This window comes from Stegastes partitus, unplaced genomic scaffold (genome assembly GCF_000690725.1).
Source record: "Stegastes partitus isolate 25-593 unplaced genomic scaffold, Stegastes_partitus-1.0.2 Scaffold632, whole genome shotgun sequence".
In the NCBI taxonomy this organism is placed as follows: domain Eukaryota; kingdom Metazoa; phylum Chordata; class Actinopteri; family Pomacentridae; genus Stegastes; species Stegastes partitus.
Genome location: NW_007578363.1, coordinates 105,869 through 121,550, shown reverse-complemented (window position 1 = coordinate 121,550; position 15,682 = coordinate 105,869). Strand labels below are relative to the sequence as shown.

The following is a 15,682-nucleotide window of genomic DNA, read 5'->3' as shown; positions in this document are numbered from 1 at the left end:
CAGGTCCAAAAGGGGGGAACAGAGGACTTGATGGCAATGCAGAAACCCCAAAAGAAGAACAATCTACAGAATATGAAAGCGAAAGTGTCGGACGGCTGCCGGCTCCATACAGACGAGCGTCAGCGAGGCGGTGGACCAGCGGAGGCTTCCTGCTAAGCAGTCGGCACACACACACACCGTCACACCGAGGGGTCGCCGAGGATCTGATGGGCTGTCACTTTATCAAATGAACTGCCACTTGTTGTGTCCTTACACCCCCGCTGGGACGCTCATTATCGGCCGTGATTGCCCCCCACCTAACCTCCCCGTGCACTCCATCCCTCCTTCATCTCCGGGGCACCTTCTTAACATCCCAATTATCATCATCTTTGATTCGCGGCCTCGAGAAGAAGAAGAAGAAAAAGAAGAAGAGTTCAGGGGGAACATTTTTTTTTCTTCTTCCTACTTTTGTTCTTTTGCTCATCTGCCTCTCATCTGACTTCCAGTCACGTCAAACCATTTCCAAACCTTATGCAAACCACGGCGGATTCACCTCCACCGCTAACCCTCTGAACTCCAGGCACTTTAGGCTGGTTTCTGCAAATCTTTTCTGCATTTAAAAGCCCTGTACTGCTCTAGAAACACCACAGTCGTAGCAAGAAGTAACTCCAACGTGGCCATTGTGCACGACACTACAATTAAAATGCATTAAATCATATAAAGAGACAAAAAAGGAAGTTGATTTTCGTTGATTATTCAGCTGGAAAAACCTGGAATCATGATGTCAGCACATATTACCAAATCTGGATAAAGGTTGTGGATCTTTAATTGATATTTTTAATTAGTTTTTGCACTTGTCTTTCTACATTTCTGCCTAAATTGTTTGCTATGTGAGTTTTTGTTGCAGATGAGTCACTTATAGCTTCACAATTGCACAAAATTGCATAAAATTCATCGGTTTTTTTGGACATTTTTAATAGAATCCAAACATTTTATGGCAATTTTTTAAAATTAGAAACGTAAAGTGAAGTGATTTTGATGAAATGCTGCAACTTTAAGCTCAGATTTGGTCGTTTTCAGCGGTTCAAGGACCCCAAAACCCATCATTCTAGTCACATAGAGCAACAATCCATACGGCGTGATGTCTCATCATGTTGGACTGTGGTTACTCTGAAACCATAATACATCATAATATATTCTGTTTCCATCGTCTCGTGCTTTTAATCGTAAACACACAGCCTGCAGTTCAGCCGAGACGTCGCCTAGTTGTTGAGTCACTAACGGTTGCGTCCACAAGTGCACAATCCTTCATTCAAGTTTGGTGCAAATGGTTTGTTTTTGCTGATTTTTGTACAAACATCATGATTCTAGGCTTAGATTTGGTTAAAGGCGCATCCCAGAGTTAAAACTGCATCGATTCTTCCTGCTTCTGTCTCTGATAAATGGAGCAATTTTGCCAATTTCCTCAAAGACTAACCGGCCTTTTCAAACCTGCCGGTGGGATTCAGGGTTCAGAGGGTTGACGCGCTTCAGTTTAATATTTTGAGTATGCAGAAGAAGAGGATGTTTCTAGAACCACAATGGACCAAAGCAGAGTCCTTCTCAACAGCCGAGATCAAAAAAAAGAACCAAGCAGCTCGAGCAAGAAGAGAAGAAACGAAGCGGGCCTCACTCACCTGCACATTTGGTTCTGGTGACCAGCGGCGGCCCCGGCGGCCCCGTTCCTCCCTCGCCGGGTCTGGACAGCAGCACCTTGATCTCGTACTCCACATCCGGGTCCAGGTGCCACAGCTTGTAGGTGGGGGCGTCGACCACGTGGGTCTCGGCCCAGTTCCCCGACGTGGTGCGGTACTCCACCTCCTTCAGGATGATGGGTCCGTCGCCGATGATGCTGTTGGCGTTGGGTTTGATCCAGAGGTAGGTGGCGCCGACGGCCAGGAGCTCGGGCGGCGCGATGGGGGTCGGCGGAGCTGCGGAAAATTGGGGAAGGGATCGGTTGAGTCGGTGGAACAAAATCAGACGAGAAGTCGAAAAAACACGTCGTCCCCCGAGTTCATCTCAGAGCCGACGTGAAAACAAACACATCACCTCACTTTGAACGTAGCCGCAGCCCCCAGACGAGCTAAAACCTGAATAAATAACTTCCCTAAAAATTAGATTAAAGTCCAATCAATGGTGTCGAAGTGTTTGAAATCCCAAACAAATAAAAGAAGAGCCTCCCCGTTGGGCTGCTCCGTGTCATTTCCATAAATCAACAAAAACAATTTTCATTATCTGCTTTTTTTTAAAAAGATGTTCTCAGACCTCAGTTGATTTCCCCAAATAACAACATCCATAAACACAAGATTTTCATGCTGACTGATGTTCTTTAAAAAGGTTTCCGTATCAATCTCCATCTATAAAATGATCGATACCCCTTTTTTATATTCCAACACTTTGTCCTAACTTTCATGCGTAATCTCAGAGTTTATTCCGCGGTCTAAACGCTCGTAACGTGCCGTAAATGTAAAAGGAGACGCCGTTTGACTTTTTGTTTTTTTTTTTTCTGCAGCTGCCACCGAGAGCTAAAGGAGACATTTCGGAGAGCGAATTCTTTACCTGTAGCACTAATCCATCACCTTGTTGACGTGTTGCTGACAGCTACTTTGCCACTAGACTTTCACATTATGCTACTCTAAAATAATGGCCTCTGTCAAGCCTAAAAGCATACGGTGTTTTATTACCCTTCCACTTCTTTTCTTTTTTTTTTCTCTCTCTCCTTTCTTCAAAAGCACATTTTAGAGACGGCCGCTTCTTTTTCTAAATGACAGATCCACACAAACGGAGAAAACTCACAACGCGGAGACACGATGGAGAGAAATGTTGACTAAAAAAAAAAAGAGCAAGAGATTTTCTACACTTTGCAAAAGGCTAAGTAATGAGATAATTAAGGCTTTCAGTGGGACGACTTTGGGTAAAAGCAGCTCAAGTGTGAGAGTGGGTCACCCACTCGACCCCGAATCCACCAGGGAGCGTTCCAGCTCCTCCACGGTGGCGTAAGAACGAGTGTGAGAGGGTTAATGTGGCGCTTTGTGAAGCACCGCGCGCTGCTTTCAGGATGAAGATGGTTTATAAAGGCCGACTGGTGACAATGTGTGCGCAGAAAGTTCTCTACAACCATGGATCCACTGACTTATTAGTCAATTAGATTAGATTAGAACCTCTGGAGAACCTGCAGAGCCGTCGAGATGAAGCTGCCTGAGGGGCTGAGTGATGTCTTTGCCATCTAACAAAACTCAGTCAAGCCCAAAACCTGATGGCAGGGCTAAAGGGTATGGTGTTATTTTAAAATACGACGCCAAAATGACCCCATTTATCAGCTACAAACTGCAAAAGCAGAAGAAATAATTGGCTTTTTAATTTACAGACGGTCCTTGAAGTAATCACCTGTTGCGAAACTTCACTAAATCGAAGCCTGAAATCATATTTTGTGTGTCTTATTAAAAAATTGGCCAAAAATAAACTACTTGCTCTAAACAGATTCTGTTAAAAATAAAAAATTCTGCAATCCTCGACCCAATCGTGAAGGATTTAAAGACTCAATTAAAGGCAACAGTCACGTGATGAAAATTCTACGAGTTTTCCTCTGCTGGGTAAAAATCACGATATTTCAAAAATCATATTATTCGTCGTGTCTCATTTACAAAATTGCCAAAAAATCAAGTTTTTGCATTTAAAAAATTGCCAAAAATCAAGTTTCTGCACTAATAAGATTCTGCATTGAACAAATAATTTTACGCTCTGCTGCACAACCGTGAAGCCATTATTGATTTAGCTGCGATTAAGAGTCACTTGACAAAAAATTGGAGAGTTTTTTTGGGCTGAACTGCAGGCTGAGACGAATTAAAACTGTATTTGGTAAAATATTTATAATATGTAGAGCCACAGTTGGTTTCCAGTGTTCCTGTGGGAGCTTTGGGGGGAAAAAAAACATGTTGATTCAAGGTTGTTTTTAAAATTTGGTTAAATGAAAAATAAAATAAATGTTTTTTTGTTGTTTTTCCATCATTTCCTATTACCTCCCACACAGCCTGCTGTCGGCATCCACGTCCTATCGCACTTGATCTGTGGCACCTATCCAGGTTGTTTTCTCTCCTTCTAGTCCTGGTTGTTCTGTTTCCGTTGAGGTGCAGAACTTTATACTGGAGTAAAAAAAACTGAGCCCACAGTGAGGGAAAAATAACAGGAGCTAAATGAAAACAACTGGCCGGGGTTCGAAGGGTTAAAGAGCAACAGATGGAGACAGTGACAGGGAAAATTAACTTTTTTTGTTTGTTTGTTTGTCTTCCTGTTGGTCATCAGGCCGCGCTGTGAGGATCCCGCTCATCAGGACGAACCGGGGTAATTACCACGGACAGCTCCCGCTTCTCAAACGGCCCCGAGATCAGCACCTCGGACAGCGAATGAAGCTCCGCGGGTTCTTCTTTATCGCAGCGTAATGTGAACGTAATGGCAGATCAGAATCGATGAAGCTTCGGGTTCTCGGCGACGCGTTTCAGACGGATCGAGACAGATCGAGTGAACGCACACGCGGCCCTGCCGGGAAGCCGGATTTCATTAACAGGTGGGACGCAGCAAAAAGAAATTCATGCATAATGGAGGGGCCGGGCGTTTAGAAAATGAAACCCCTGCTCCGTACAGTAATCTCCTCAAACCGCTGCGACTTAAAGAGTCATTTTAAGATTGAGGTTTGGGGTCTCTTAGCATTAATCTTTTCTTTTTCCCTCCCCTCCACCGTGACAGGTGCTTTGTCAGTTGACAGCTACGTTATGCTAGCTAAGAATAATGGCCCCTCTCCTCCTGCTGTCTAAAAGCAAAGTCCTGATCTCACTCTGCAAGTTTTTTTTCTCTTTCCTCGGGGCTGCATTAGAATATGTATGGTGGCTGCAGGACCGATGAATCAACTGTCAGTCACCGCACACTCATCCATCTCCACTATACGAGAGGCTGCGTGCATCGGCGAGTGCAGGAAAGTGAAAGACAATAAGCGTCTCTATGTATGCATAAACCAGGGCTTTGCATGCATTTGAATGCGTTCCGCCCCGAAAACGACGCCGGCTCTTCTCTGCGTTCTTGAACTTTTGGCCTTGAGATAGAAAAATATAAGCAAAAAAAACAAGAACTAGACAATAAAGTCTCCTCATCACCCCAAATTACACGGAACAATTTTGTCAACAAAAGCTTCGGTTGTACTTAAAAGTGTGGCTTCGTTTAAGTGGTTCCATCTCTGTCTTATAAAAGTGCTTTTTTCCAGGGATTTCTTTTGATTGATTCACCATCAGGATGCAAAAACGCTGCTGCAATTTCCAGCAGAATGAATATGTAAATGTCCTGTTTTTCCCATGCAGATGTTTCAAAAGTGAAGCGGCGTAATTTGCAGACTGGTCAGCGACGATGGGAAGCACAAAGAAGAAGAAGAAGAAGAAGAAGGCTTTCCTGTAAACAGCGGCCCGCTAACCGCTCCTCGGCTCTTCATTAACGTCATTTATATTCGACAACTTCTCCTGATGTTGCTCGGCGGGCAGAGAGCGCAGAGTCGCTCAATCACTCCCTCCCTCCGTCTGTTGCCTCCCACCATCCCTCCATCCCTCCCTCTGCCAGCTCATTTACAGCCCAGAGTTACAGAGGCCACCCGGCGACACACAACCTGGCGCCCATGATGACACCGAGGGGGGAGCGCACAAAGTTTAAAATGAAGCAGATAGACGTCGTAGCACAGAAGCTAAATGCAAAACTGGCTTTAATGCATGTTTACGACACGCAACGCTTCTTACACACAAGCTCGTCCGTCTGCGCCTCCTCACACGGATACGAAAACAAGAACGCAGACACACTCTGATTGCTAATCAGCTACAGTTGGCCTGCACACGGTGACGCTAATGAAGGGTGAGAGGAGGGGAGACGGACGGATGAGGGAGAAAACGAGTTGGAGAGGGAGGGAGGGTGGAGGAGGGAAGACTCGGTCAACCGGATGGAGGGAAGGGGATGAAAGGAAAAGAGGATAAACTGGAGTCGAAATGGAGAGAATGAAGTAAATATATACGTACAGCAGGATGAAGGAGTGATGAGCTGATGAGAGTCTAAAATGTGTATAGTTGTAGTTAAACTGCTTTTCTAAGGTTGTGCACAAAGTGTTTTAGCAGCTACATGAATGTTTATTATGTTTTCAATTAAGGCTGTAATCGTGCAATAGTTTTCATTCAGATTACTTTGACCTAAAGTCAACCAGTTACAACCCAGTCAATGCTGAATACGATACAATAAGAGATGATAGGATACAGTACAATACGAAAGGATATGATCCAGTACGAGATGATACGATACAATACGATACGAGATGATATGAGATGATACGATACGATACAAGATGATACGATACGATACAAGATGATACGATACGAGATGATATGATATGAGATGATACGATATGATATGAGATAATACGATACGAGGTGATACGATACGAGATGATATGATACGGCCTTTTTTTTTTTTTTTATCCCACTGTGGGGAAATTTGCACTGCTGCAGCAGCAAAGGGAACCTTGCAAACTTTTGAGAAATGTGAGAAAAGTAAGAATAAGCTTGAAAAGAATAATAATTCATGATGAAGAAATGCTAAGCTTATGAGAGCTTAGTTAAACCAGTTAATTCAACCAGTTGCAGTCCAGTTGGTGCTGAATACAATACGATATGGTCGATACAAGACGAGACGATACGAGACGAGACGATACGATATGATATGTTTTGCATTGTTGCAGCAACAAAGAGTATTGTGCAAACATTTAGGAAATATCAGAAGAAAAATAAAAATATACCTAAATACTGGTTGTTCTACATGTAGACTTCAGATTGTACAAATTACTCTGGATGTGGAAACAACAATATCGCACAAACACATCAGCTTTTCAACTTGTTGTGAGATGAGAAAAAAAACACATAAAATAGTTTTATTTTTTTAAATTTTAACCATTGGTCAAACCCACTAAAGGCAAACTTTAAAGCTGTTTCTTGCCTCAAATAACTGTTATGAGCAACCAAAATCATAGTAACTAACTTATATAGAACCTTTAAAGACAGAGTTTATGAAGAACTTAAGTCCAAACAGAAGGAGAAACGACCAGAAAGGCAGCTATCATGGGTGAAAGATCTTCCATAAGAAACACATCAGATGAAATACTAAAAGAACCAAAAACGCCATCGACATCCAAGAAGAGAAAGAAAAGAAAGCTGAGGCTAAAACACCAGCAGGTGTTGTTATATTAAAGACAATTCAGATCCTTTCTCACAAAATCACACGTCAAACAGTTTTCAGCGAATCCCAACCGGAGCAGGACGAGGTTTCTGCAACATTCGTCCTCCTGCAGGACGCTGCTGCCACACCGAGTAAAAAAAAAACACTCATGAAGTTTTAAAATGGGATACAGCGGGAGTACAGCACTGGACCCGTGGGCCCGTAAACACCTGCGTGGAAGTCCGTGTGTGTGTTTGTGTGTTTGCGGCCCATAAAGGTTTTATCTGGCGTGTCCCGGGGCCTCGTTGTCGGAAGACGCATCGCGCACTCAAAAGCGACGCGTGTTACTGCACCCAGAGGGAGCAAAGTACACGGATCTACTTTTTTTACTGCGCTGCATTACAATCCCAGCATGGTGTTTGGAGACGGCTCGTAACGTGTGTGTGTGTGTAGGTGTGTGTGTGTCAAGATAAATAACATACAATGGAGGACGTGAGTGTGTGGTTTTCTTTAGTTTGTGAATTTTTTTTTCCGTGTCTGGTGAATATTTGGATTTAATGTGATGCTGAACGTTGTGTGTTTCCTTTTTTGTGTGTCCAACAATGTCTGTCCTACAACGTCTAAACCAATTGAGATCAAACACAAACGAAACGCTGCAAACTGTGGCTCATGAAGTATGAAACATAAAAAACCACCAAGCTAAATGAGGAGGAAGAGAAAGATGTGATGAAGATGACAAAAAGGTCCTTTGATGCAATAAAAAACAAATCAAAGTGCAGCAGAGGCGGTGAACGTCGGGTAAAACGGTGAAACACAGACGAACCTCAGCTGGGCAGAATTAAATATATTCACAAGGAACTTAATGTGAAAAGTGAACCGATAAATATGTTCTTTTGATGTTTTTACATGTTCACCTGGTAGGAAACGATGACTGAGAACACTAAACTAAAGCAAACTTGGAGTTTTGCGACACTAATTTTTTCATCAATATTTGGAATTTTCTGCCCCCCAAAGTGAGCGTTTCACCTCGTTCAGGGTCAGAATCGAGTGTTTTTACCCATTTTCGGGGCAAATTCTCAGAGTTCAGAACACAGTAACTTCAATTAGGCGCCATGTCTGTGTAGATTCTGAGTCGTCCAGGTCGTGGTTAGAGCTTTAGTTAAAAAAACTGGGCTGAAGAACTAAAGAAGCATCAAATAAAGAGAAAGAAATAAAGAAATAAAAATGCAATAAAAAGGCACAAACAACCACCACGGTTAAGTTACCCATGAAGGAGAATGAGGAAATGAGATAAAGTGCAATTCAATAAGCTAGATAAATAACTAAAATGAAATAAAATGAAATATCTATTAATAAAATAGAAATAAAAGTCAAAAAAGCAAGAAATTATAAAAATGAGGAACTAAACTGTAGGATAAATAGGCTAATAGATGTAAATCAGTGAATAAATAGAGAGGTTAATGAATAAAATCAGTTCTCAGATTGATCAAAAGCGAGAATAAAAAGGTAGAACTTGAGTAAAAGTAAGTTTTAAGTCGCAGAACATGCAGGACGTGATCCATGCTGATCAGGACGAGATGCTTCCTGTGAAGCCGGTAGACGCAGGAAGCATCGAGGGCGAGTCGGTGGGCTGCAGTCGACAGGTGAGTCAGACCCGTCGCCCTCAGGTGCAGCGGAGGAGGAACGTCCTCAATAATAAATGTGCAGCACTCAGACTTCCAAAACACGTCAGGTAAAAAAGATAATTATGCACAAAACGGCCTTGCCTCTTGCATAAGTGCAACTTACAAAAAAAGATCGAATTAGCCAAAAGCGCAGCGGTAAGGTTTCCTCTTTTATGGCTGAATTTAATGATTTCGCTTCATCTCACTCCTACACTTCTGTTTGTTTATGCTCAAAGCACCAAATGAATTGAAGTTTTTTTTTTTTATTTCTGAAATGATTTTCTACTTATAAAATGTCTCATATTTTACATTTATATGAGCGGAGCCACGGATGTGTGTGTTTCAGCTCCGTTATCTGATATGTTTAATCTGAAATGGACGATTATTTAACGTCTTTGTGATGGTTTCCCTAAAATGAGAGGTTTAACTATATAAAAAAAACATAATTGACATGATTGTGGTCCTTTTTCTAAACAGGAGTCGATAGCTAACGCCCCACTCGACAGCCTCGGCGCCCTTCCTCCTAGAAACACCGAACCTGGAGATACGCAGCGAGTCGAAATTAAAAGACGACGCATCCAATATAAATTTGTTCCACTCAGACTCACAGCATGTGGCGGTTATCATTAACACCTGATGAGTCGGTCTGATCGTATCGCCGCCTGGATCGCGGGGATCTGTGCGGATGTGTGCGTGCCGCTTATCTGTCCTCCGTCGGGTGAACTGCCGAGTTCAAGGAGCTGCGAAATGGACCTGGAATGTATTACTGATAAGACGGAGCTAATATGCAGAGAGAAGAGAGAGAAAATAGCATTTTTTCCCCCCAATTTTCAACGTTTTGGAAGCAATTATATGCTAGTTAGATGCATTCAGTTGGAATATAACCGGCCTCCTGAACAACCTTTAATAAAGATGCATATACTGGTTTCCATCCATTTGTTGGACTTTAAATCTGTTAATGGGTCCCATGTGATAAAAATCCATTTTTATTTTGCTTTGTTGTTATTACAAAGTTAGAGGAGTTAAATAAAAGCTGTTGTGATACGAGAACTTTTACTTCCGCTAATCCTTGAGCCACCTCTCCACAACTAGATGGCTAATAAGCCCCGCCCCCTCACTGCTTCCAGGTGAACCAATCAGAACGAGCAGCTGCCTCACAGTCCACCAGGTTTATTTGACTTCCCACAGCTGATTCTGCTAAACTCTAAAATGTCCGAACTATGAGCAAGAACTCAGCAAATGTTCTGCTGTTGAGTGTAAGAGTGAACATAAGAGTCCTCATGCACTCCCAGCATCTGACAAACTGAGCACCCAGTGGATTAGGGTTTACTTTTAACCCTTTATCGGGCAAGGAACCATATATGGTAACTTCCTTTAAAAATGGCAGGGGGCAGAATCACATGACTTCATCCAGCCAATCAGTGAAGCTACATCACAACATATGGCCTCTGACCAATCACGAGTGAGCCAGAGAGATAGTTTGACAAAAGTGTTTTAAGTTCCCTAAGTCTGACTGGTCATTTGCAAATAAATGCTCCTTCATATATAGAATTTATCTACATATTATTTAGATATTTTTTTTATACCCCAGGTGGGCGAGGAATCATATAGGGTAACTGCTTTGAGTTCGATTTGCAGCCTAAATCTAAAACTTTTTTTAAAAAGTCGAAAAGAGAAAAAAAATGTCCTGTTTTAACCACCAATAACACTCCAGGGTTGAAATTTTAAATTTACAAGTATTTCAATGAGTGCCCTGTAAAGGGTTAACAGCGATTTCCCCGCTCCAGTAGGACAATCCTCAGTGTTTGAACATTTGGTGGCTAATGCAGCTAACGCTAGCTTTGATGGTATACACATAGGTCAGAATAAAGTCTGTAGACGCTGTACTGTTCAGGGACACATCAGTAAACAAGGACCGGGTGGGTTACTGTGTTTGGCTTGTTGTACTTGCCACCTAAACCCTGCTGCTGTTCACATCTGGTAGCTTCTCTCCTGCTCTCTGTGCTCATGTAAACTGCACTATTAACATATTTTTCTGATTTTTTTTGTCAGACAGTGGAGCGAGTATGAAGTTGTAACCAACAGTCGGTTCAGAGACTTTTCCAAGCTGCTGCGCTGCAGGTTTAAAACAACATCTGTGCTGCGATTTTGGCGACATGTCGAAACTAATCACACAGAGAGAACGTTGGAAGCAACAGAAAGTCCTGGTCTCGTGCACTAATATGCATTTTCTGTCAATCACACGTGCAGAGAGAGTTTACTTCCTGAAGTGGGCGTGGCCAGCAGCAGTTCACCTTCATGTAAATACAGACGCTAACACCAGGAGTTATGCAATCATGGAGAAATTAATCTTCTCAGCATGTTTCATTGAAAAGGTTTTGCTTTAATTTGCTTAAAAAATGCTTACTTACTAACTACTAACTTAGAGAATGAGAGAAACTGAGTGATCTGAACATCTGCTGGGCACATTTCAACCAGGAAAATTTGTGATATTGAAAAAACCCTGACGGTAAAGTGAAAGTCAGAGGTAAAGGGAGCAGTTCAGAGGCAAAAGGGAAATGAGGAGGCCTCTTCCTCCTCTCTGTTTTCATCTCGACTGTCATTACTCTCTCTCTCGCTGCACTGTTGAAACATAGGAGGGAAAAAAGAAGGATTTTGGCAGAGCGATTGTCATTTTCGGTGCAGCTGATTTTTCCATCTTTTCCGCCACCTGGGTGATATCTTTCCTCTCCTCGGGTGGGCTGAGGCCTCCTATCTGTCTGTCTCACACTCACAGCCAGTGGGGAGAGAAAAAGAAAAAAAAAAAACTCTTTTCCACCGCCTGGTCTAAAAAAATGCTTTAGTGAAAAGACTGGATGACGCAGCCGCTCCATCAGAGAGGAAACACAGGAACGAAGGGATGAAACGGCGAAGAAAAAGAAAAGAAAATACGGCGAGTTTGAAGGAACACGGAGCATTTTGGAAATCTGATTCCTCACTGTGGCAAACACCTGCCTCCTCTGAACACACATGTAGTCTCTCCAAAGCACAAAAACAAAAATAATAGACACAGAAACATAAAAAAGAAAGCTGGCATGTGAACACAAACTGCTGCAACACAACACGCACACTCAGGCGGCACTCCAAAGCCACCTGAGTCCACTTCCAGACGGGAAAATCACATCGCCGTCAGTCCCGCCAGCCTCTGGTTGGGTTTGACTCGACAAAATGTGAGACTCCCGCCGCTGTTGTCGATTATTTTTTGCTCTCTTGTGCAGTTTTTGCTCCAAAACAGCGATAAAAATGGAATAAATCAAGAAAGATCATGGCATCGGTGCCATCAAGTAAGTCTAATGTGATGAGACTTTATGAGTAATGGGGGTTTTGACATTTTGAACCTGAAAACATGCCAGCGGGTTTGAAAATTGTAGCATGTAGCATCGCCGCAAAGCACGACAACAGGTTCTTGAAAGGTTCATTTGATGCACCGTCGGCTTAAAGGTGTGAAACTTGTTCTACGTGACTCGACAAACCATTTAGAGCAGCGGTTCTCAAACGTTTTGATCCCCAAGATAACAAAAAGTTTGTGTTCGTGACCCCCCAGTTTGAATTTTTAACATGGCACGAGTAAAAACTTTGATGCATTAATGCATTAAAAATGAATGTGTTCATTCCACAGATTAATCTCTTTACATTAACACGTTAATTGTCTTTGAAATGAATGAATGAATTGAATTTATTTCGAACAAATGAAAAAAAAATATAAAAACAAATGAAAATAATTTTCAAAAGAGCAAAAAAGAAAAATAATATAATCAAATCATGTGAGCTTTATTTATTTTATTTTTTAATTTTTTTTAACAATGATTTGGTGATCCGCTGAAATTATCTTGGGACCCCCCTGGGGGTCCCGACCCCCAGTTTGAGAACCACTGATTTAGACTTATACAAAAACTAATAAAAACTAAATATTTGGTGCAACTGTGAAGCCATTAAGGACTCAACCAGCAGCCATGTGACCAACACTTCTGGACTTCTGGGATGAACTGCAGGCAGTGTACAGAAACTAATTAAAACTGGACGTAGTGTAGAGTATTTTATCTTTCTTTCTAATATTAACAACACCTCTTGCAAAAATGCTGATATCAGGTTTTTCTATTTTTCTAAACTGAATAAATCAAAGAAACTCAGCTCTCTTTATTTTCTTTTTTTCATTCTAGCTTTGCTGTGTTGCACAAAATCCATCTTTTCGTCGGCTCCATTTACACTTTATCCCGCAGTGAGGGGAAAAGCGCAACAAAAAGCTCAGAAGCTGCTCGAGGTTCAGAGGGTTGATGCCGTAAACAGGCATCGTCTACGAGAGCGAACACACCTGATTTCGCTAAATTCGAGACGCTAAACTTCCACCTGCTCGGGACAGAAGTCGTAACAGAAACGGGAGAAGCTGAGAGACTCTGAAGGAAATTGAGTCACGACCAAACCTCGACAGAGACGCTGATCTTCTTAGCGTCGCCGAGATATTCCAGTTTTTTTTTTAATGAAACGCGAATTAGACTCAAATCTGTCAGCCGCACAGAAGCCCGACAGCAGGACGGCGGCGGCGGCGGACAACGTCTCTCTTTCCTCGGAATGACGTTTTCCTGGCGTTCAGCCGCTCGACGGAGCAGATTACGGTTGAACGAGATGCGGGCGGCGACGGAAAACCAGCTGACGGGATTGAACCTGTCAGCTTTGGCTCCTCTTCTTCTTCTTCAGTTTGGTTTTACATCTCCAACGATCTTTCTTCCAATCTCTCATCTCTCTATCGTCTCTTGCCGGTTTCAACTTTTCACCTCCTTCCTTCACTTCTAATTGACCCCCTTCCTCCCTGCCTCCCTTCCTTCCCTCTCTCCCCTCTCCTCACCCCTTCTCCGTCCTCCACTCGCCACACCTGGTCATGCATTACTTATATTCCTCTTCAGGAATTCTGTGTGAAGTGTCCACTCTCTCTCTCGCACACAGGCCGATGCACATGAAAGAGCAATGGACAAGGAATACCAACGACATGACAAACCGCCCGGCATACACAACACACACACACACACACACACACACACACACACACACACACTCCCTAAGGCGAGCCCTGAGGACCTGGTTAAAGAGGCAGGCGGAGTGTACACCAGCTTATGCCTCCATTCTCATCTCACACACTCCCCCGGTGTGGCCCAGAAACACACTCGTGCAACTTTTCACGCGGTTTGCAGGCGTGTTTCGTTGGTCCTCGGGGGAGCAAATCTTTACAAACTTCCATGAAACTATCATGAACTGGTGTTTGTTTTTGTATATTTTATAGTTTTGCACGAGCTGTTTTTTGTTTTCATCATCCATGTTGTGGGTCTAAAGGTTGAGAGTTACACACTTCATGCTATAACTGTTTAGTTATTCCCAGAAATTAACCCCTGAGCCTGTCTTTCATCAGAATAAAAACACGTTTTATTTTATTTTAAGCAGCGGCCTTTAAGAATGAAGTGCTCTGAACTCCGTGCAGCAGTTTCCTAATGTTTTATTTTTGCTCTGGTCGTGTTTCCCCTCAATGTTTTTTTTTTTGACTGAAATATAATCTCTATGGAAACGGCACAACCACGGCTAAACTCAGACATGACTTCAGTGCAGAATGACAATAATCAGGGAAAAAAAAGAATGAACCAAAAGTTGAATTTCTTTTATTTATCGTACGATAATTTAAAAAAAAAAAAATCTGGATTCAACAAAATTTTTCCAAGTACCCACAAGTGTGCCATCATCTCCTGTCTGCTCTGTGGAGGAAACACATCCTGCAGTTCAGCCGAGCAGATCGAGAGCTGCTGGTGGTCCCAGGACCAGCTAGCAGGCCTACGATGACGTCAGCACTTTCCCGTCCTCTGATTGGACGGTCAGAGAGCTTAGCCATCTGTAGTGACCTGCACAAGCTAAAACTTCATCGTAAAAGTATGTTGTTGTTTTTTTATTTTTTTTAAAGTTAAGCAAGCCGATGTTCTCAACCCTAAAGCGAATTAAACCTTATGTCAGAAACATGACTGGACAGACTTTCAGCATCAGCCTCCGTGGAGATAGAACATGACTGAACTGTTTATGAGGAAAGAAAGGAGGATGGAGTTTGTGTTTTGGTGAGTAAAATGTGTATTTCTGTCATTTTACTGGGCTGATATTGATGCTCCTGCTGGATGTGAAGTATGTGGTGCAGTTCATGTTGAATTGCTTTAAACTGGGCTTCTTGCTTTAGTGATGCCATACATGAGATACGTCCTGTTCTGCTGCCTTTCTGCACAATACTGATGGTTTCTATCGCTGTGGCATCATAATGACGGTGGTTTGATTCAGGTGGGACGCCACTGAAGGCCGAGAAGCAAAATGCACGACCCGACACTGCAGCCGAGTCGAGTCAAACAGCTGTGCAGATGTTTTTTTAGATTTTACAGCTTTATTTTGTGCATCTTTATTTAGTAAATATCCTGATCTTAAGCTTAGATTTGTTTATTGTTTCTGATTAAACAACATGTCACAGATAAGTAGTTCCAGGACTATTTAAAAATTGAAAATCTGAGGATTTTTTCCCCAAATTTTACTGTTTCTGCCTCCAATAAATGTGATTTTAGAAGCATATTTTCATTAAAAATAAACTTTTCTCAATACATTTCTCTCGTTCATTCTATCGGTGGAATAACTCAGTCCTGTCGTTCTCATTACCTGGTTTCCATTTCATTCACAAACACTGTTCTCTCTTAATAACTACCTGCAGTCGGCTC

The 15,682-nt window shown here is 42.4% G+C and overlaps 1 protein-coding gene across 1 annotated transcript in view; it reads right to left on the bottom strand.

Moving 5' to 3' along the window:
• The window catches only part of ptprt (protein tyrosine phosphatase receptor type T), a gene marked incomplete at its 5' end in the record, with an annotated part of 345,648 nt that overhangs the window by 262,108 nt on the left and 67,858 nt on the right, over positions 1–15,682 (bottom strand). The window contains one exon of the mRNA XM_008289688.1: positions 1,656–1,949. Within this exon, the coding sequence (XP_008287910.1) occupies positions 1,656–1,949 (294 nt within the window). The remainder of the gene's footprint in view (positions 1–1,655; positions 1,950–15,682) is intronic.